The sequence below is a fragment of the Corvus hawaiiensis genome, chromosome 15, assembly GCF_020740725.1.
Source record: "Corvus hawaiiensis isolate bCorHaw1 chromosome 15, bCorHaw1.pri.cur, whole genome shotgun sequence".
Taxonomy (NCBI): Eukaryota; Metazoa; Chordata; class Aves; order Passeriformes; family Corvidae; genus Corvus; species Corvus hawaiiensis.
The window spans coordinates 4,457,289-4,478,946 of record NC_063227.1 but is presented as its reverse complement, the minus strand read 5'-3'; the positions used below and the strand labels follow the sequence as shown (position 1 = coordinate 4,478,946).

General features: G+C 38.8%; 1 protein-coding gene across 9 annotated transcripts in view; it reads right to left on the bottom strand.

Moving 5' to 3' along the window:
- Window positions 1-781: 781 nt before the first annotated feature.
- Window positions 782-21,658, bottom strand: part of EBF1 (EBF transcription factor 1) — a 271,179-nt gene continuing 250,302 nt past the window's right edge. For 5 of the 9 annotated variants that reach the window (XM_048319834.1, XM_048319835.1, XM_048319836.1 and 2 more), the window contains exons 12-17: window positions 13,167-13,232; window positions 12,406-12,583; window positions 10,767-10,946; window positions 8,442-8,636; window positions 8,011-8,079; window positions 782-3,926 (exon numbers count right to left, since the gene is read on the bottom strand). In XM_048319834.1, coding sequence (XP_048175791.1) covers window positions 8,012-8,079; window positions 8,442-8,636; window positions 10,767-10,946; window positions 12,406-12,583; window positions 13,167-13,232 — 687 coding nt within the window. In that variant the 3' untranslated portion in view covers window positions 782-3,926; window position 8,011. The remainder of the gene's footprint in view (window positions 3,927-8,010; window positions 8,080-8,441; window positions 8,637-10,766; window positions 10,947-12,405; window positions 12,584-13,166; window positions 13,233-21,658) is intronic. The other 4 variants (XM_048319838.1, XM_048319839.1, XM_048319840.1 and 1 more) reach the window with 1 other exon arrangement.

Sequence of the window (21,658 nt, the reverse complement as noted above, 5' to 3'; positions counted from 1 at the left end):
TTAAAGTAAATTTTAATTTAAACACCCAGCATCCCTATTCCTTCCTTGGAGCCTTGAATTAGGTCTGATGCTTAAAGATCTTTTGTATGACAGAGAAATTAAGTGCCAGTGTGTCAGCCCTCCATAGGCCAGAGGTAAAATTCCTCCTGGTCCTCTCCTGCCAGAGGGGTACAGAGTGAAACAGAATGCCTAGAACCATTTAGCAGCTGATGGATTTGTCATTTAGGAAGGGTAGAAGAATGGAAACCCTTTATGGGAGCCTCCTTCATGGGCAAGGAGCTCAGCACAGGTAGATGCAGTTCTTGGAGCTGGCCTTGAACAGGTCACTGGACACCTGGATGTGCTGCCACTGACTTAAATAATGCTGAGATGAAAATTCCTGTCTCCCTGGATGTCTGGTACAGAGTAGGATGTGCCTGGTGCTCCATGATCACTGTGTTTTGAGAGAGACAGCTCTTGCAGCTGAGCATCTAAAGCCAAATATGCCCCCGAAATCCACTAGAATAAATAGGTTGGCCCTTCTGGCAAACAATAGATTTAAAAAATGGAAATAATAAGATTAACAGGATAAACTTCAGCATTCTGAGCGAGGATCCTTTGAAATCCATTGGAGACAGAGGAAAAGGTGTTTCAGTGCACCAGCATTCACCACGATTCACTGTATAATTCCATGAATTTCAGTCTCTCCTTAATTTCAGGAGCCTCTGGCTTCTATATTTTATTTTTTTCTCATCTACAGACTAGCAGAAGCAGAAAAATAAACACACAACTAGGAGCTGTATTCACAGACAGGAAGTAACTTTAATTAAATATTGTGAAAGTTGAAAAGTTTTTACAGCTTGAATTTCTGCAAAAAAATTATAACAATCTCTACAGTAGTTAGTTTCTCTAACAATAGAACTGTACAGTGTGTGTGTCTATTCAAAAAGATTTAGATAAGAAGGTGAAAGGTTAGTAGTTTCAGAGATGACTTCATTTTAGCTGCATCCTAGTACAACTGTGAGGAAATAGGCATTACTTTATGCAATCCAGTCATTGTGAAGCTTCACCTTGTTAAAACTGAAATCTGAATGTTTCCACTTAAAGCCATATTCTGTAAACAGCTGCATCTTTTACTTTGTAAAAGACAAAGGGTGGTGCGGGGGAGATTTTTGATAAATTCCCATTCATCAGACCATGATAAATAGCTGCAACAAAATGGAATTATGCACATTGTCAAAGGCTCTTTGGACACTGGAATAGAGACTACAAATGTGGCTAAAGTGGTGTCAGAATCACTAGGACTGAGTGGAGCTCTACAAGAGAAATCGACGGTGTCACTGGACAAAATATGGCTTTAAATTTGATTACATTGTCGTGCTGTTGCTCATTATGTGAATTAGAATAATCGCTTGGAATACAGAGAAGCAATAAACTGATCTCTCTCACATTTTTCCAGTTTTCTCTTCTTTTATTTTCTCACCATGAAAAAAAAAAAAAAAATCCTGTTTTTCTTTCCCTTCCCCCCAAAGATCACACTGTGACATTCTAGTGAAAACCATTGCAAAATTCATACAGGAAGCATGCACAGTTGCAGCATCGTTGTAAATGATTTCTTGCTCGACTAGAAAAAAGTTATATTGTTTTAAGGTAACAAAACAGTTCTTTTGTGCTTTTCAATTCCTTTTTTTTTTTCTTAGAATGTTAGTGATGATTGACAGTTCTGGTGCACAGTACAATGTACAAGTGAAATGATTATGATTTGCATTGTTAAGGCATCCAATCTGCTGGTTTATATTTATGTGAAAGACAGAGAAATATACAAGCAGACTTAAGAAAGAAAGTATTTTCATTGAGTTCTATGAAGTTTCTCCCCATATTTAATGCACAAAAATGCGTCACTCCAAAGAGGAGAAATCCCATGCATATTAATAGAGTAAAACAGCATTAGTTTTTGTTAAGCCTCAAAAGCAAAGGATACATTTTTTTTTAAAATCTACATAACTAAATGCTACAAGAATAATATGCTACTTTTTGCCATATATTGGAAAAAACTTCTTAACTTACAAATAATACAAAAATAGACAATGGCTTTTGGGTGGAAATTAAAAAAAAAATGGAAGCATGGTTTTAAACAATACTAAAAAAAACAACCCTATAAATGAAATGTATTAAAATCACATTTAAACAGCTAATACAACGGTGAATGATCAAACAAATCAGCACTTTCCACATAGCAAACATACACAATAAAATAAACTTGTAGGGGACAAAAAGCAATGTACAAATTCCAAAGATAAATACATTATTTATATGGATATTTTACAAAATCCCCCGTAAAACAAACAAACAAAAAACAGAAACAAAAAGCTTTTTTTTTCTTTAATTAATTTGCAAGTATGTGCAAGCTAAAGGTAGTGAGCTCTTTTTGCAAAATATGCAGTAAAATTCTTTTTTTTTTTTTTTTGTGATATTGAAAAACTGTCTTAAGACATTAAAATGTATAAATAGAACAACAACTTTGGCAAAAAATCACAAAAAATCTACAGTATTTATAACTACATACAAAACACAACAGCAAAGAAAAAATATCAGGTAATGCATCTTCGGAGCTTTGCTGCCTCTTTGACTAATAGTTTGTAAGAACACTTCCCAGATAATGATAGCAAAATTTTTTCGTAAAACAGAAGCTATGGTTTGGATTTGAAACCTTCCTAAGAGCCCCACCCCCACCCCCAAACTCATGTTTCACTACTCAAAAGCAGTTCCCTGTCCTGGATAGAGCGCGGTACCAACTGGGAGGGTCGACTGATACAGGAACGATGCCAGTGGGAGCCTCGGCCAGGAGAGCCTCGGGGTGGGGAGGGTGCAAACCCAGCCTGAGGCTGTGCCCCCCGTGCCAGAGCCAAAGGGCACAGCTGAGCTGAGGCTGGGCTTGGGGAAGGCCGCTCGTTTGGAGGGGTCTGAGATGTCATCACCCAAAGAGAGAGCGCCGTGCTCTCCTCTTCTGCAAGTCTGGCATTGCATCTACAGGCACTGGGTTTGCACTTCCAGAGGAGTCAGATTTGATATTTCCATCCTTACCTGCCCTTCCACCAGCTTTTTGTCAAGAAAGGTTGGACCTTAACTCCCCTTCCAACCTGGTGTTCTCTGATGAACTTTTCTTGGTGTATTATTTACACAATTTTTCAGCCTGGTATTAAAGGCAGAGGTTACTGATCCCACCCCTCACCCCACCCTCATAATCCAAAAATATCAGCTTTCTAGGGAGTGATATCTATTTAATTAGAACATTAAAAATGCGTCATATCAGCAAGTCACCACTGGATAAGCAACGTATATGAGCCGACCCTTAATTAAATGGCCATAATTCTTCTACGAAAAACTAACTGGCACTTCTATTCTGTCCCATACAGACTTGTATGTAAATGACACCACTTCATTTTCCTTTACACAGCTTGGAAAAGAAAAAAAATTCATAAATTAAAAATGTGGAGTTCCATCTCTAGTGTCCCTTGTGTAATTGTATGATTTATAAAAGACAAATGGTGTTGAGTTAAATCAAGCCTTAAAAAAAACACAAAAAACCAGAAGGAAATAAAAGCAAGCCCCCACCCCCCGCCCAAAAAAAAAAAAAGTGGATTTTTTATCAACATACAATAAATATATCTCCCAGGTATTTGGGATGGACAACTTGAATCAACACCTTGCAATTGTGGATTGTTAATTTCAGTATTTGCAAGGATGGTGATTTTTGTTTTGTTTAAAAATCTGCAGTTATTGTAAGATCCTTCTTTATTTCTTTTTTATTTTTAAAAAGGCCTGAGTAAAAAGTTCCACTCTGGGACTTGTATCAGATTCTCTCTGAAGCAGAATTCAACCTCTTCATTAATAAAATTCTTCAAGGCAATTCTTTCACATGGGGGGAACAATCATGCCAGATATAGCTGTTGGAAGGAAAGGGAGGGGAGAGAGAGAGAGAGAGAGGGAAAAAGTTAATTTTCTGCATTATCAAGCAACTTTTAAAATCCTCAGAGCTTTAAACATTTACTAGCAATGTAGTCAGATGTACTTTGAGTTAAATTCATATATAAGTATCACTCATAAGAGACAGCTATGTACACAATAAAAATGGCAAGTTTCCTTCTAACTGAAAAGTGATTCAAATTGCAAGTGACTTCACTGAATTTACTGGTTTTCTGTAGAAAAATTGTCCCTCCTTAGTATCAGTATCAGGCCCCAACTTATTTTTCTGCTTTTCATTTCAAATTCCCAAAATGCTCAGGAGGCTTTGACTCGACCCAACCGTTGCCACACATTCTGTTACTCTTTTAAAAGCAAAGCAGGTACTGGCACCACATTTGGGAAAACAGCTGGAGTCCCACAGGCCACCACTGGCATGGCCCTGGAGGGCTGTCCCTTGCAGCAGCACTCTGGCATGGGTCACTCCCCTGTGCCAGTCCTCCCAAAGCTCAGTGTTCATCCCTGAGACTCACGTATGCATTTCCAGGTGCTCAGAAAAGGACTTAAACTCTCAAATCCAATTTTCAAATTGAAATATGTGTTTAACTCGTGGCTTAGCAGACCAGCATCTTTCTTATTCCACTTGTAGCAGACACCACCAACTCCATCAAGTGAGTCGTAGGTGAATTTTAATTTAGGATGTTTTCTCTTTTGCCGGCTGAGTTGAATCATCAGCATTTCTTTATTAAGCTTCCTACCTCACTTTTTATGAAACCACCACCTCTCTTAGCAGGGAGACATTTATTAAAAGTCAACAGCTACAGTTTTGCACATAAGGTGACCTCCAGCTCGATCTCTCTCTATTTACAGGGGACACAGATCAGACATCCCAAGTGTCCAGGTGACACACTGTGAGCAAGCACATCATTACAGGGGTAGTCATGGAAGTTTATGATGGAAACTGTAAAAAGAATGTGTCTCTAAAGTGCCAGTTGTACAGTTATTTGCCAAGAGGTAGAAAACAGATTCGCCTTCAGGTTGGTGGCACTTCCCGGGCACATGATTTAAATGCTGGAGCTGCCTGCCATTCCAGACATCTGGACATGTAATTTCTTAAGGAAGGACTCAACCCCGTGACTGGTGCTGATTCATTGTGCTTTAATTACAGCTGCAATTATTTGATAAGAACAGAGCCAAAGTAAAAGACTCACAGATTTGGGGTTGGAGGGGGAGAGGAGGGAAATGTTTTCTCCACAAACACCACCATATGTGCAAGAATTACAACTCTAATCAGCAAGGGGAGAACAGCTCGAGTAAACTGCACTGATTAAATGAAATAAAATGAGAGGAGAAGGAGAGAATGCAAAACACATCCAACATGTTTGCAGCAGGCCACCCTCAGAGGTGGCACACTGCAACAGCATTTCAATTACTGGAATTTGTCATGTGGAATCACTGTACTGAATGTCTCCCCCCACATAAGGGTTCTTCAAGGAGCTGAGAGTGAGGATAAAAGGGATAGAACAGTGAGTTAAGTTGCTTTAAGTCCTACAGGAAGACACTTCAATGAGAAGCATAGAGGACACTTTAGGACAAGGTGTTGCTTTGCTTTAGAAAAAGTATCCCTTCTTCAGAAAATGTAAAGATACTATTCCAACAAAAAATTCTCAATCCGAAAGATTCATCAGAAGCAAATCAATTTCACCGATAAGTGGTCAAGAATTGTGTCCCTTGGGACAGGACAGCTGTCTACCCTGGGTAGGAGCCCAAAAAAGGTGAGATAATTGCAATTCCTCCCTTCATGATTTAGACATTTCCCTGTGGTTACAGATCAGCCGTGCACCTTTTGCTGTGGGAAACAAATGGCACAGAGGCAGATCTTAGGTCATTTTTTCATAGCATTATTGTTTTTGAAGAGCTCTGAAATTCTGAATTAAATTACAAGGCAAATGATATCTTTTCTGCCTAAAAGCCTTGATATTTCCATTCTTTCCAAGCCTTCATTTATATCACTCCACTTTTATTCCATAAGTGCTGCATCTAGTCATGCAAATTCTCTCAGCTGTAGCCTGTTATTGATCCTGAAAACAGAGATATCAGTGGGAAACAGTGTAGGTATGAGATCACACCACCTCCAAAAAGGGAGGGCAGAGAATAGAAAAGCTCCCACCAATGGCCTTTATTTCTTCTATCATATACTAATTTGTATTTGCTGCAAGCAAATTACAAAAATAATGTATTTGGGGTTTTACAAAATTGCATGGCAAAGAGAACAACAGATAAGCCTGGCTGCTGTTTTAGTGAGTTCTGCTGATATCTAAGCTACGTAAGGAAAGCTTGATTGCTTTCTGATGTATCCAGAAGCCCAAGAGAGATAAGACAGCCTCCTTATACATGGTTGTTTATTTAAGCATTAAGGCACAACAGGCAGTGCATCTCTGAGCGATTGTTACAAGCCTCAGGTGGTGTCAGAAGGACCAAAGGCTGTGTGTCTTTAACTCACCCACAAGTTCAGTGATGACCTAGAAATGAACCATCTCTTGGTGTCTCATTCTTATTATGAAAACTGAATTGCTAAATAAAAATTAGAGGAAACGCTCAGATCTGTGTGGTTTCTGGGCATTGCGGATGTGGATGTGACATAATGAGGAGGCAATCAGCTCCAGTTGTGTCCGGTACTCTCGGCTCATTCCATAATTGCTTTTCATAACTACACGGAACCTGAGAATTCTGTGTCTTGTGAAAGGAGAAAGAGTGCCTGAAAAAGCTTTCTCCTGTTACTCATTTTTTCTCTCCATCCACAACAAGAAGATGGGACAAGGTGAAGAGAGGAAAAAAACATTAACGTGTTCAAAAGTTTGGTTTTTTGGTTTGTTTTTTTTTTTTCTTTCTGATGGGAAATATTTTTAGCTGTTGCTTTTAAAACTTGAAGCACGTCAGCACTGCCAATTCTTTTAAATGTTCAAAAATGAACCTCCTAAATGCTGCAGTTCACCTGAAAATTTTGTTTTGTCTTACTCCTGACACAGTTTGTATTTATAATGAAGCCCTAACTGAAGGTACCCAAGTTCTGCTTATTAGTTCCTAGTAAATTTACAGCTTCTGCACAGTTTCTGTGTGTGTGTGTGTGCACCTTGAAGGATTCCTCCTCCCAGTTCACCAGGGTAACATGCACTGAGGACAATGCTTTCCTTCAGGCACAATAGAGCCAAGCTTTTATGAATGAGTTCCTTCCATTCTGCTTGCATACAGATTTTTTTGGCTGTTAATGGTGCTATCAGTATTTTGTCTTCAAGCCCAGTGTTCCTCTTTCCAGAGATTGAGGAGTGACGTGGAGTTTGTGCAACCATCCTGCTCCGCACATCTTCTGAACCTGGCTTTAAAAAGGATGGATTTTATTCCCCACTCGATGCTCTTTGGGTAATTTGCACAGGCTCGTGGAAAGGAAACAAATCTCAGGTCTGGGGGAAGCACAATGCACACCACGAGATCTTTCTCACCTCTGGCAGCTGGAGGCAGCTGGCTGCATCAGCTTAAGGAAACCCCTGGATCTAAGTAAGCATGAAAATACCTCTCTCAGCACACTGATGTGCAGTGAGGGAAACACATGGGGAGGTTTAGGCACCGTGTTGTAAAACAGACTGAGCCAAACAATGAGAAGGGCAGTGCTGGGCTTTGCTGCACCCTCAGTTTGCCAAGCTTTTGTCTGTCACTGCCTCACCTGCATCACCCCTTCAAACAGATTTAGATACTAATGCTTGCAATGAGAGGGGAAGGGATGCAGAAAAGCAGCAGCACCTTGATACCAGCAGTTCAATAGGCTTTCCAAAAGGCCCTGTGCCATTTCTGGAATTAATTGGCACCGGAGTACATTAATCAGTGGAAACTAATGTTTGCCCTGGTGTGAGTTAAAGTGGAAAACACTGCTGTTAGTTTGTAATGCATCTCCTATTTATGAAAGGGAAGGTTTGTGCCAAGCTCTGTAACGGTCTATTTGCTCTCAGTAGGATTTCTGCACAAGTGTACTATGACAAAGGACAAAAAGGAAGGGAAGATTGAGTGACGTACTTCAGGAGAAGGCCAGCCCCTGGAGAGACCCTGCAGTGGAGTACTTGCTAGAGTCCACAAAAGACTGGTCTGATAAAGGACGACAACAGGGAATAAGAGAGGAAAGAAAGAAAAAGGACGGTATTAGTACGCTGAAATATTACTTGTGTTTATCAAAACAGTAGGTCTGTGCTTTAACAGACACAGCCTCTCAATTCAGCAGTATTAGTTGAGTTAGAGATAGGGTGGTTGCCAAACACCTGCAGGGTACAAGGTGGACTGGGGATGGAGTCCAGATACTATTTACAGGAGGAAACTTCAGGACAGAGCCCACCGGGGATCCCCCACTGCCTTCGCTCCCCTGGGACAACTCGGTGTCGCTTCGAGCCTCATGAGGCACCGTGAGCTCACAGTTGGGAGCAGCCACCTCCTGTAGCCTTGGTTCCACCTACCTTGCAGGCTATTGCCATTGGTGCTGGTGCAGGTGGGAGGTGGGGAGGTTTGGGGTCTCACGACAGGCGCAAACGCACTCTTCTGTTTCACCGCTGAGACCATGTTGGCTGGTGAGAAGGAGAAAATCCCAGAGGAGCTGCTACAGTTGGAGGGGAGGCTAGTGGAGGAGGCCATTGTTGGACTTGATGGCACAACTAGAGAGAAGAAAGACCCCCAAAAAGACATTCCTTAGTACTCAATAATAACAGGCTTCAGGAGCAAGAGAATTATTCTTGGATGCTCTCCAGCTTTTTAGGGCTGAACTGAGTGTTCAAAATGCGGTTGTGCTACATGGGAAGTTCAGTCTTTAAACACAGATATCCTTAAACCCTTATTTTATTATATAGTACAACAAATATCTTTGGTTCATGTATTTACCATCAAGCTTTTAAGCAAATTTCTTTTCACGACAGTAAAGCTAACTATAATATTCAGAAAGCACTGCCAGTTTCCCCTCTTATCCAACAATAAAAAAAAAAAAAGGACCAAAAGTGACATCCCATACTTCCATTCTTTGTCCTGTTTAGAAACTGCTTAGACATACAAGTGGGCTGTGAATAATTACGTATTATAGAGTAAAATTATGATCATCTGGGCTTTGAATTATTATTTTATTTGCATTTATGTAGATAAAAATCACCCTATTTAAGTTCTTATTTGAGAATCTGATATCATATTTGTTAACACTGAGGAAATCAATTAATGGAAATTAAACGTTCAAAGTTTCACAGTCTGACAGATACAATCTTAGTCTGAAGTCACTCTGTGTCTGGAAGTACTTGCTAAGGGAGAGCAATCAAAGCACCTAAATTGAATTGCTACTATACAGCAATTAGTTTATTGATTTAATTAAGAATGCCACCTTTTAATTTTCAGGTCATGATTGAAGCATTTTCTGATTCAATGGATTAGACATTAGCAGAATGACAGATCTACCAAGAAAACCTCCCAAAATATAAATAGAATAGAGAACCAGGGCTAGGAAGTGAAGTGCTATTCTAAAGAGGACTTCGTTCATAAATATGAAATAATACACTGCTACAGTATTTTAAATGAATTACTGGCATCTGCTTCCAAGAGGAGATGTCTCATCAATCATGTTATATTATGAATTCAGAGTGTGCAGATTCTGTGACAGTAAATCCAACTTAATAAGTAAGGTACTTTGTAACATTACATGTTACATTATTATTAGAGTACAAAAATAATCACTGGTTAGCAATTCCCAGGTTATAAGTACTAGTTGTGTGGGTAAATAATTTGTTCTAAATTTGCAGCAGATAAGAAGCCTTGGAGTTAAGTATTTTATTCAGAGTTCCTATCCCCTTTTTGATTCTGATTCAATTCAAAATAATTCATTACTGCTGTTACACCATTAACTTCAGATTTGCTGTGTAAACCTTGGTACTTGCAGCAGTTGGTTTGTCCTGTCCATGCTACAGTCCCAGCCTATAAATCTATTTATATGTCCAGACCTTCCATCCTGATTCTGCTGTCAGCTTTCTACAGATGTCAGTGGAATCCTTTATGCCTCATGAGCAATGTCAGAGGAATTGGGCAGGTCCTGCTCATTTAATTTTCTCATGTGACCAGGGATTACTGAGCTGAGTGAGCAGCTGCAGAATAGGTTCATAGGCCTTTACCAATAGAAACGTATTTATATTTAAACAACTTACTAAACCTTTAATATCAAAATGCAGAAAGTTAGTCCTGCACATAAATATTTCCATGACTGGGACTGTAGACCAGCAGCTCTTCACGCCATGGAATGTATGATTTGTATGACTTACATTTCTGTGGCATTCACTGTACTGACACTAAAACACAGAATCATATTTTACTGACTCAGTGAAGTCAAAGTAATGCTACTTAAAAAGCAAGTGGAATATAAACAATCAAGCTTAGGCCCAGTAGTAATTCATAATCTTTATAAAGGTTATGAACATATTATTTGCTCAGAAGTTGAGGACGGTGTTTCTTACTTACAGAGTATAAGGGAAGTTATGAAACTATCAGACTAAATCATGACAGACATTATGCTTTGCAAGCTCTTAATAAGACTCCCAAATAATAATAAAAAAATAAGAATAATACTAAAACAGAGAAGAGAATTTCTGGCAACACTAAGGTCTTCAAAGTGCATCAAAGGTCCGTGCCTTGCAGAGTAGAGACCAAATTCTATTTCAAGTGCTCAAAATAGAAAATAAATATTGAGCATCACAGAAAATCTACTGCCTCCTTCTAATAAAAATGTGCAAAATACAGAAAATACATAAAATACTCACTGGCATAGGGAGAATTGGCAGCAGATCCATTCAGGAAGGTTGGAGAACCACCTAAATTTGACATTCCAGCATTCCCATAGCCATTCATGCTTGTTGTGACAGAGTTGTAGTTTGTCTGCTGCGGGGTGGTGCTTGGCACGTAGCCATGAGGTGACACACTGCTGGAGTTGCGAGTGAAACCTTGTGTGGGGAGGGAACACAGTCAGAAACTGGAATTAGCCCCACAACAGTTTCCTACACAAACCAAGGGGGAGCTCAGTCCAGCCAGGGAGAACAGGGAGGGATGGGATTGACCCCCCAGGACCACCAGGGACCCAAATTGGGACGCCTCCCTGCCCAGGTCGCTGCTGGAGGGAGCACAAAGGTGGAGGAGGGAGGCTGGAGCCTCCAGAGCTCCCCAGGCAACCCATGGATGCCCTGGAGCAAAGATCACCGCTGGGTGTTAGATGAACGCTCACTCTGAAAGCGCTGCTTGTAGGAAATGAAGTAAACATGACCTACATTTTCAGAGTGAGGAGTCCAGACCCACTCAAGGTATGTTAAAAGCACGTGATTGTTGTTAACTCTTTTCTGATGTCGCTGTCATTTAACATATCTCAGATGCTCACTGCACACTTCAGGAAATGTAGTGCATTTCTCCAGCTTGTGGGATATCCTTTGTCCTTCTGCCTCGGTCTGATCATTATGTTGGTGGGAAATGAGCATCAAATTTGACAGCAAGTTAAAATTTGAATCTCTACCTAATTCTGAAATGGCATTTTAGGAAACTCATATCCAAATATTCATAAAGATAGATTTGTTTCTAGAAGCACAGAAATACAAAAATACATTTTCACTCCTAGAAGAAAAATTGCCAATTTTTCTTCCTAATACACAGCATAAAATAATTCAATCTGAATGTAATTTTTTATTTTTTTAGTGTAATGCAAAAAGTTTTTGTCTGCTATTCTAGAAACAGCCTTGTCCTAACACTTTCTCATTAAAGTGTATTTTTAATTTGGAGAATGCATAGAGCTGAGCAAAGGAGAGGGCAAAATGCAAAGGGCTTTTACAAAAATGTTCTTCAGCTATTTTTTATTTTTAACTGTGATAATTAAACCAATACTGATTTTATACAAAGGGAAAACCACTTTATTTTAAAAATTAGACAAGCTCTGAAAATGTCTTTGTAAACATTTCTATTCTTTGCTTGTTGTAAAATTTATGAAAGGCTCAAACTCTGAAAAAAACACAAAACAAATCTCTTGCAAAACAAACCCAAATGAAGTAGATAAACATTCAAGGGATAATTTTGTGTTATAAAGAAATGCTACACAAGGCCCAGACTGAGAGAGCATCCATGCTCAGGAAAATATATATGCAAGTACTTAACATTAAGTACATGCTGAAGCCGATTAAAATTAGTGGGATTTAGACACAAATACAAGTGTTACTCTGGGCAGAATGAAAATCTAGTTAGAGACATGCAGAAGTGCTTTTCCTGAGTTAGGGCAGCCCCATCCTGCGTCATCCAAGGGTGTGGGATGGGCTGCCCAGCCCTGCTCCCAGCCCTGAGCCATCCCTCTGCCACTCCCTGCGCGCCCCCCTGACTTCTATCAGAAAAGATCCATAGAGAGAGGAAGATGAGTCTTCTCCTGACCCTGGTTGGTGGCTTGGGAGGCTTCGGAGACATTGACAGCGAGCTGGCCACTGAAGGAATTGACTCCCATCATTCCCGCGTGGACGGAGGTGTTGGCGAGGGCGGGGAGCTGGTTGTGGTTGCGGGGGACGCTGTAGAGTGCTTCGGCGATGTCTGCAGCTCTTTTCAGGATTATTTCCTACAGGATAAGTAGGGGAAAAAAAAAAATAGAAGAGTTACCAATGAGACTCTGACAAACCTCTTCTTACAGCCTCAAATGAAACAGTTCCCTGTCCAAAGGCTAAAGGTTTTCTTTCTGAACCAGCTGGCTGACAGAGAGCTAATGCTTGTAGGAGCTGCTGCCTTCCTGATAAATCCTGACATCTGTGGTAAGAGAGTTGGAAGTCTCAGTCCCAGTGGCCACACTTTGTATAAAAAGACCAACTGGAAGGATGGGGCTGGAGCCTGGACTTGCTCCACCTTAGAGCTCTCTTTAGGGGAAGATGGAAAAATCACTGGTGGCAAGTCATAATGCACAACATTGCCCATATTATATAGGATCTGGTGAAAGTGGGGAAATGCCTCCATGGTGCTTTTACAAACACTAAATTCACACCCTTTAAACAAGGAAACAAGCAAACTAAACCCCACCCCAGATATGGCATCGCCCTCTACATTTATTCATGTCTCCCATTGTAGTATCACATCCTTTTAGCCCCTGGTCTAGCTGTACATGTAAGAAATAGCCATGTTATAGAATTGCTGAAGTAGAATGCATTTACCTGGTTATTATGTGGCATACCATAGAGTGCTTCTACTAAATCAGCAGCCCTCTTAAGTATTACTTCCTGTCAATATAAAAACAGAAGCATTCTTCTGAGTTCAATAAACTCCTTGTGGGGAAAACAAATATTAGAATCTTTTATTCTCTTCTATTAGGTGCACTGTGTTTTGTAGTGTTTTTTCCTTCTTTTACTCCCACCAGGTAAACCTTAATTGTAACAACTCTCAGCAACCACTGAATGGTGTTAAATCACTGGTTCATCCTATTCACACACGCGCTTAATCAAGTCAAAAGGTGAGAATCATTGGTGCTGCAAAATAAAATACATCACTCAATTGTCTCTACCATCTGCACTATAAACCACTCATGGGTTTATTGCAGAATACAATCCCGAGGTCATTTACTAGATTACTGCAATCAATGTCATTCAGAGCATGTTATGAATCCCTTCAATGTGTTTATTTTATTCTTAATTGCGTGCTGCAGGAATTGTGACCTTACCCAGCAGGCCACATTCAGAAGATACCCAATCAGTCCTGTGCTACCGGTAATGTAACCCTTTGACTTCTTCAGTTTGTGTCCTGGTACAAGGGGTCAGAGCAGGATCCATGTACATGAAATGATGCCCAAGAGAAAAACACATGCAGCGTGTGAGAGGAGGGCCCAGGACCATGCAGTGTTTCCTGGAAAAATTCCCTGCATGGACAGCAGACTTTAAAATAGTCTGAGATTCAGTTCTCCATTTTGGGCATTTTTTTTCCCCCTCCATTTTCTTATTTGTTCCTTTTCATTTAATATTTCTCAGGGTATTTTATACTGGCATTCAAGTAACAATAGCATTTCCTGTGTTCTTACATTTTACAGCGTCCTGATGATAACCCTGATAGAAAATATAAAAATGCATTGCAGTATTAACCCAGAAGAATTTTTTTTCCTTATTATTTCAAGGCATCTTTCAAAGCAGATTCCCAAATGCCCGATCAAAACTGGCCAAGAACATCCTTTGAATAAAACAACGTATTTTTGTAGTTCCTAAGTACTGCTCTAATATTCTAACATGATGCTATTCAACATGGCATATTTCTGTAGGTAGCTTACAAAAATAGTACCAGTTCGAAGGATTTTACAGTTTTCTACAAAGTTAAACTTTTAAACTTAAAATATTTTACACAATAGCCATATTTTATACCAAAAAGAAACAGTAATGCTCAATTTTCATATACTGTAGACTCTGATCAGAAAATAGAGATATAATTGCATTCATTTTGCTGTCACCATAACCTCTTCAAAAATCCTTGAACAACTCTTCAAATGACAAGCTTTTAGATGCATATTAGCATTTTTTTCAATTTTAAATCCTCTATAATATAAGATAAAATAGTTGTCATACTGCAGTAACTACTTATGACATATATAATGTCCTAAATTCAAAAATGAGATGGAGGATTTTTCTTCTCCCAGTAAACATTTAGGCTTGCCTTCTGCTGTACACACCCCTGTCTCAGAACACACATTTAAATTATTTTCCACATATGAAGTGAGATGTAATACATAATTGATGGATTTTTAAATCACTACATTTGAAGCAGATTCTGAGGAGTTAAGTTGCTACAGCCTCTTTCCGTTGGTGGGTTTTGTTTGTTTGTTTGCTTGATTTTTTCCTTCTTTTACATTTGTTTGTTTGTTTGCTTGATTTTTAAGATTGGGGTTGGTTTTCTGCTGCAATTGTTGGTTGGGGTGGGTTTTTTGTTGCTTTTTGACCACAGCAGTGAGCAGTATAATCACAGACAGACAGACAGACACAAACAGCATCCGGGTACAAACAATCCTTGTTCGTCACAACACTGAGGTGCCCTTTTTACCTCATGTTGAAGATACAAACTAGAGAAGAATAGAGACATTACTGAAAAAATGTTCTCTTTTTCAATCCTTGATTTTAGATGGAAAATTACTGCACAGGTGTTTGACTTTGCAAACTAGGATTTATTACACTTCAGTAGAAATTGTTTGCAGTATATATTTCACTGATGGAAAATTAGAATGTGATACAGAGCCCACAAACTGCTTTGGTATATTGTTAACCTAAGCTGTCATTATGCCAAATTACTAAAAAAAAAGAAACTTTAAATAGTCATTTCTGCTCTACCTGACTAATCATAGTTATTTATATAATGCTGAGCTAAAAACCTTAGAGTGCATCTAAAAAGAGATTGAAAACCATGTTAAAAAATGAGGTAATTACATAGAATCTTACAGCTGCTCTACCTAATATCAAATATATTTCAGTTCTTAAACACTGGAAGTTCTTTGATGCCATATCATATTGCATGTAAATAAAACTAATTGTCATGATGCTTTATTGAAACATTCTTGACAAGTAGCATTCAATTTCCTTAGCTAGTCAATGCTTATTTTTTTCTCAACATTATCAGAGTCTGTAAATTTAAGTTTCATACTTTCTCTAACAATATTTTCACACAATAAAAGCATTTATTGTTTATGATGTTTTCAGATCATACAAAGTAGCTGGTACACAGAAAAACCCTCCTGTGTCAAATAGTGGTATCTTCTATTCCTGAGCTGACGGTACTTCTTATAGACACAAACCAGCTTTAAAAATACACGATAAAATGCTGCTAAAGACAGGCTCAAGACATTAACTTCTTGTTTTCTGAATGCATCTTAAACCCTTTGCAGCTCTGCCTAAATTACAATAGAAGCTGCTCCACGTACAAAGGAGCCCCCGAAGTCCTCTATAAGTTAGAGCAGCAGACCTTGCAAGGTGCTTGGATTGCGGTGACCAGAAAATTGTTCTCACCTCCATGTCATTACGCTCATAGTGAAGCAGCCCCCGAGCATGTTTGTGTTCGGGATCTAATATATTGCCTTTCAATCAGAGCTGAGAGCCACTGAACACATAGACAGAACATGACGAGCAGGTCAGGAAAGCAATAAAGATTTTACAGAGCTGTCCAAGGTGCTAAATTTACTCAATAATGGGTTTGGCACCATAGTGTTAACCTCTCATTTACTACCAGTTTGAGGGACTAAATTGAAGTAGCTGACTTCATTTACCTTGAAATGTATATTTTATGACATTATGTAAGTAGATTGAAAGGGCACTGCAGTTTTAACAATTTAAAGGCTAGAGCATGTTTAAGATGAAGCTTGAATATTTATCGTATATTGCACTTAAACTATATTGTATATTAAAATGCATTGATTAAATTTGTAAAAGGTATTATAAAAAAGGACAGCTAGTATAAGAGATCTATGTCTTTTAAAATCCAATTGATACTGCACGTAACCACTGTGATGGTAACAGATAAACAGATAGAGAGGTGGACAGAGCAGCAGACAGAGCAAAAAGTGAGTGAAACTCACATTCCATAAAAAGAAATCTCTGCATAAACTCAAGGTCTGTTACTCCAGATATTCTTTTGTTCACAAAAATTTTTCTTTGCCTTCATCTCCGAAGCCTAGATTTTCATAGCAGTAAGTGGGCATCATGTAAGGTCCTTCCAATTGAATATGCAAGTGGAAATATTTCCTGAGAGAGACAGAGTTTGACTAAAGCTAATATCTAATTTATGGGGGCATTTGTCAAAGAAGATCCACTTTTCTGTTAATGCTAAAAGTCTGACACCTTTTGGTTTAGAATAAAGGACTTTGCAGCATTTAGCTAGACCTAAGTGAGGGTAGTCTATTTTTGCAGTTCGTTTCAAACGAGAATAATTTTATTTCTCTAAAAATAACAATTGAGCAAATATTGAGAAAAAGAAAAATTACTTTAGTCCTTAAATATGATAGATCAGAAATCTGCACTCCATGAAGCTACACAGCAAAACTCCAGAGTCAATTTTTACTCCAAACTGAAGCTGATTTTCTACTGAGGGATTTTTAGTTTTAGTAATTTTTGAAACAGGCTCACAATTAAGTATTTTGATCAAATTTTCCTTCTGAAGATAATAAGGGGTGTCTACATACACAAAATGGGGATGAGTAGCAAAATCTACTGCAACTTTGCATATCCCAAAATTACTGTAGAAAAGATACTACAAATCATACTGGAATAACTACGCTTTTGAAGCACAAAGACTGAAATTCAAACCAAATCCAATTCTGAGTGTACCTTGAACACTACAGCACCTTTGTGTGTTTTGTTGGAGGCCTGCATTCCCTTCAGAAGGATTTCATTAAGAACATGAAACTTGCATTTCAAGTTTTGTCATGATGAAAACACTTTGTGTCAAGATTTATCATGACAAACACATCCTATGTTAGCTTTAAAAGAGATGGGCTATTTCTTCTTGCAACATCTGCTTACTTTTTATTCAGAAACTCATGAAAAAAAAATCCACTCTGTGTCCCAAAAGGGCTGTGAGTCTGGTGAGATAAAGGGTATATAGAGTTACACTGAAGTTGTTCAGATAAAGTAACTAAATTAGATAATGTTCAAGGTACTCGTTAAATCGAAATGAATTTTGTCAAGAAGAAGCTGACCACAATATATAACACTCATCAGCCACATACTGTATTATTGAGACCACCAAAGGATTTATGAACTCGGGGAGGGCGTGGGGGGAAAGCTGTTCCAGCATCCTCTGAGGCATTTATCTTATGTGTTGTCTGGATATCATATCACCTTCTAATGCTCTTTAGCATTGTAATACAAGAGAGAGCTCATTCATCTTCTGAGAGGTACTTAGGGATGATGATGTCATTCATACTTCCTTGACTCTTATGTCTGACCTCCTGCCTCTGCCTTCTAACTTCCTACTCTCATGGCTACTTGCAACAAAAAAGCTCCTCTGCAGACTCAAAATGCTCAGCCTCAGACACCCCGTTCACTTCTTCACCTTGGAAAGGTCACATTCTGAAATTTCTAGTCAAAATCACAGTAATTTGTGCTCAAGCTTTCCCTTTGGTTTTCAACTGGTGAAATTATAAATGTGATAGTTAAGGACATGGGTTAGAAGTAAGTTTTAAACTTATACTTGAAATTTGCATATGCATTATATTTTAAAAGATAAAATTGTGAACACCTCTTTCAAATATAAAGGCAAAACCAAGAGAGACATTTAGAAGGATGCCAAAGATCTAAAATGCCAGACATTGAGCTTGGTACACAAGAGCTTCAGCCTGTCCAGAACATCCCATCTCTCCACATCAACACTGAGCACTGCATTATTGTATCATTTTCAGCAATTACAGCTTTGTAAAGACTCATAAACACCATTCAAAATGTAAAGATCCTCCATTTACTGTAAAACTGAGGGAGCCATGCCAGCCTAATGGGAAGTATAAAATAACAAGGCCATTTCTCTAAAAAGATATCTGTACTCACACAAAGTTGAAAACTTTTCCAGCAAACAAACTACTGAATTGTTTCCATATATTATGATTGAATCATACCAAAGAAATGAATACCATATAGATACCACAAACACAAGAAGGCAAAATGGGAGAGAAGGACAATATATCTCACTTGAGGGGCAAAAAAAAAGCTTCAGCTTACCACTGCCTACAGGGTGGAAGTGCACTGAATTCCTGCCACTGAATTTCAATGGCAACTTCCAGAAAACAAGTCTGCATTGCGAGCTAGAACCTTGGTCTTTCCAAGCCACTGTAGCCTCATCAGCCTCCACCCAAACTGAAAATCACAGCCTAAATTTTCAGCACTAAAAACAGTCATGCATAACCTTACCACCTGCTCCACAATGAGCCAACCTTATAAATAAAATATAGGAAGCCTCTATGAGGCAGCAGAAAGAACAAATGCTGAAGTGCAAATGGGAGCAGGCATTTAGCCATAAACATTGAGAATCAATGATTAAAACTCCTCTTAACCACAAAGGTGATAAACGCATTTAGGGAAAACACACCCTGTCAAACAGTCTTTGCAAATGCTGCTGACAAAAGAAGGAACAAAATTATGATGATCACCTGAAAGTCTGTCTTTGCAAGTCTCCCATCTTACACCCATTAACCTCCTGGAAATATGGTGTAGTTAAACACTAAAAAAAATATCCACCTCCTTTTTTAATCCACACCACTCATGCTGGTGGTCTCCATTTCCATAAATGATGGGCACATAATAACAACAGAATTAGTAGCTAACACAGATGTGTACTTCATCTAGATACAGGGTGGCATGGAATAAACCACCATTAATATTATTGGTTTGGAATAACTCTTTGAATAAACTGTCATTTGAGAGTCTGGATGCTCCCACCATATTATCATGAACTGAGGCATCTGTAAAGTAATTTTGAGGGTTCTGTTGCTAAAAGCTCTGGACTTCTCTGCTAATGTTGGGTCTCTAAGTGAAGGAAGAGTGGGCATGTGAGAGCAGATATGCAGGACTAAAATCACTCTGCCAGGCCCCCAAATCATCTCCTTTAGGGACTTTAGGGACAACAGTGATGTCATGACTCCCACCCAAGTCCCTCTGATAGCTGTAGAACTTTGCTTCTTTTAAGTATGTTTATAGCATGTGTTGCCCCCAGCCCCTCACAGTTTACCAGAAAAAGGCATTTACAGCCACGTGCAGGAACCCTTCAGAGCTGTCAAATCTTACCTCATGAGGCCAATCTACTTTTCATGCACCCAGTGCAGGGCTGGTAGTTATTACAGCATTGTACCCTTATATCTGTTCACAACCTACAGCACATCAGCTGAGAGCTGGCAGGCATCAGTCATATTTGGGACTCACAAACCTGTCCCTTCAGGAACCAACACTGTGGCAATTCTCTGGCCTCTCCTACAGCATTTCCCACAGATTGTCCTGCAGGTTCACACTGTGAGGGTCTAATGACAGATCCCCTTGGTCTGAAAAAGCGAGATCAGGAGAGGAAACACATTTTCCATGCTATACAAAAACCTGAAAGATCTGTAGTGTGTAAGGACCAGTTCTCCTGCACACACTTCTTTCATGCCATCCCATCTGTCATACAATGGTCCATTTGTCATATCCAGTGAATCACCAGAAGACAATCTAATTAGATATAAAATAGAGCACAAATGGGTAAGTCCACATAATTTAATGACTAACAAAAAATCCTTCACCAACTTCCCTTATGGAAATCCCTCCATCCCACCGGGTTACAGTGACTCACACTATTCCCATCTATCCAGGCTACAAAAGGATTATTCCTGATTTATCCATATGAGCAAGCAAATGACAACATTAGACTCTTCTCTTCTACCTGACCTCAAAAGTTCCCTCTAAATTTTCCTTATGTGCCTCCAATACCTTCAACCCCATGGCAATCTTGGATAGGAACTTCAGGCATTTATTTTTGAAAATTTACTGCAAACCATTTGCATGAGCATCTACAGTACTTTAAAGCAGAGGTTCATTATTGAGATTATGGAGATTTAGGTTTGGGGGTTTTTTTTGGTTTTGCATATGTAAGATTTCCTGATAGTTGCTCTTGCTAGTATTAACATTCCTATTTCTTGGGAAAAAAAGAGAAAAAATGGGGGGAAAAAGAAGAGTTATTGCTCAAAATTTTCCGACTATTTTAAACCCATATATTTTTTGGAAATTGTCAACATTCTCTTATGGAAGAAGAAGAATGTTTTGAAAGATTTGAAGGTCTGGCCTTAGGTAAACTTTCAAAGAATTTGGAAAAATGAAAAGAGGCACTAAATTCTGACACTGTCATTCCAAGATACTGCACAGGCTGTTTTAGAAGCTTTATTCTATGGATTGTATCATTGTGTCCATTAGAAAAATTCCCTGGAATACTGGCGACTAAAAAAGATTACCTGTGGCTTGTGATTTTGTGCATGGCACAATGCAGATATCAAATTATGTATTTGTAAGAGTGAAGAGCTTTCCTTGGCAAATGGACAGGCTGATATCTATTTTCTATGATTTGTATACACAAAGACTTTCCAAACACAGGTCAAGTCCTAACACTTTTAAATTGATCTCACATTAGGTCAAACTAGACTGTATTGGCTGGCAAAATTCACTTGGCTACATTTAAATCTATAGAGGAATATGCTTGGTAATGCATGGCAAAAATCCTGCTGAGGTAAATCAGAGGAGTTGTGTAGCAATTGAAGTGTAAATTGTAGATATGTGCTTTGTCCATTTTATTTTCACAGTTTGTCTTATGCATTTACCTATTTCAAAATCTAAATATGTCAAATTAGCTCTTTTCTATAAAAAAAAAAAAACAAACACAAGTGTTCAATGACATTAAAGACCCACCCATGCTTGCTTTTAATGAAGGAGAAAAAAAGCCCCCAACAAACTAAACCAAACCAAACAGAAAAACCCAGCCTATCATTAGGATCTGTGAAACGGTCACTTTTCTGGATTGGATGCTTCAGGTGGGAAGCATGAGCAGTTAGAAATCGAGTGTTCAGGTTTACTTTTAATAGCAGGAGGAAACTGAAAAATAAGACACATTGAAATTCTGACCTACAATAATATTCCACTCCATTCTGTGGAGAGCAGATGCATAAAAATGTTGA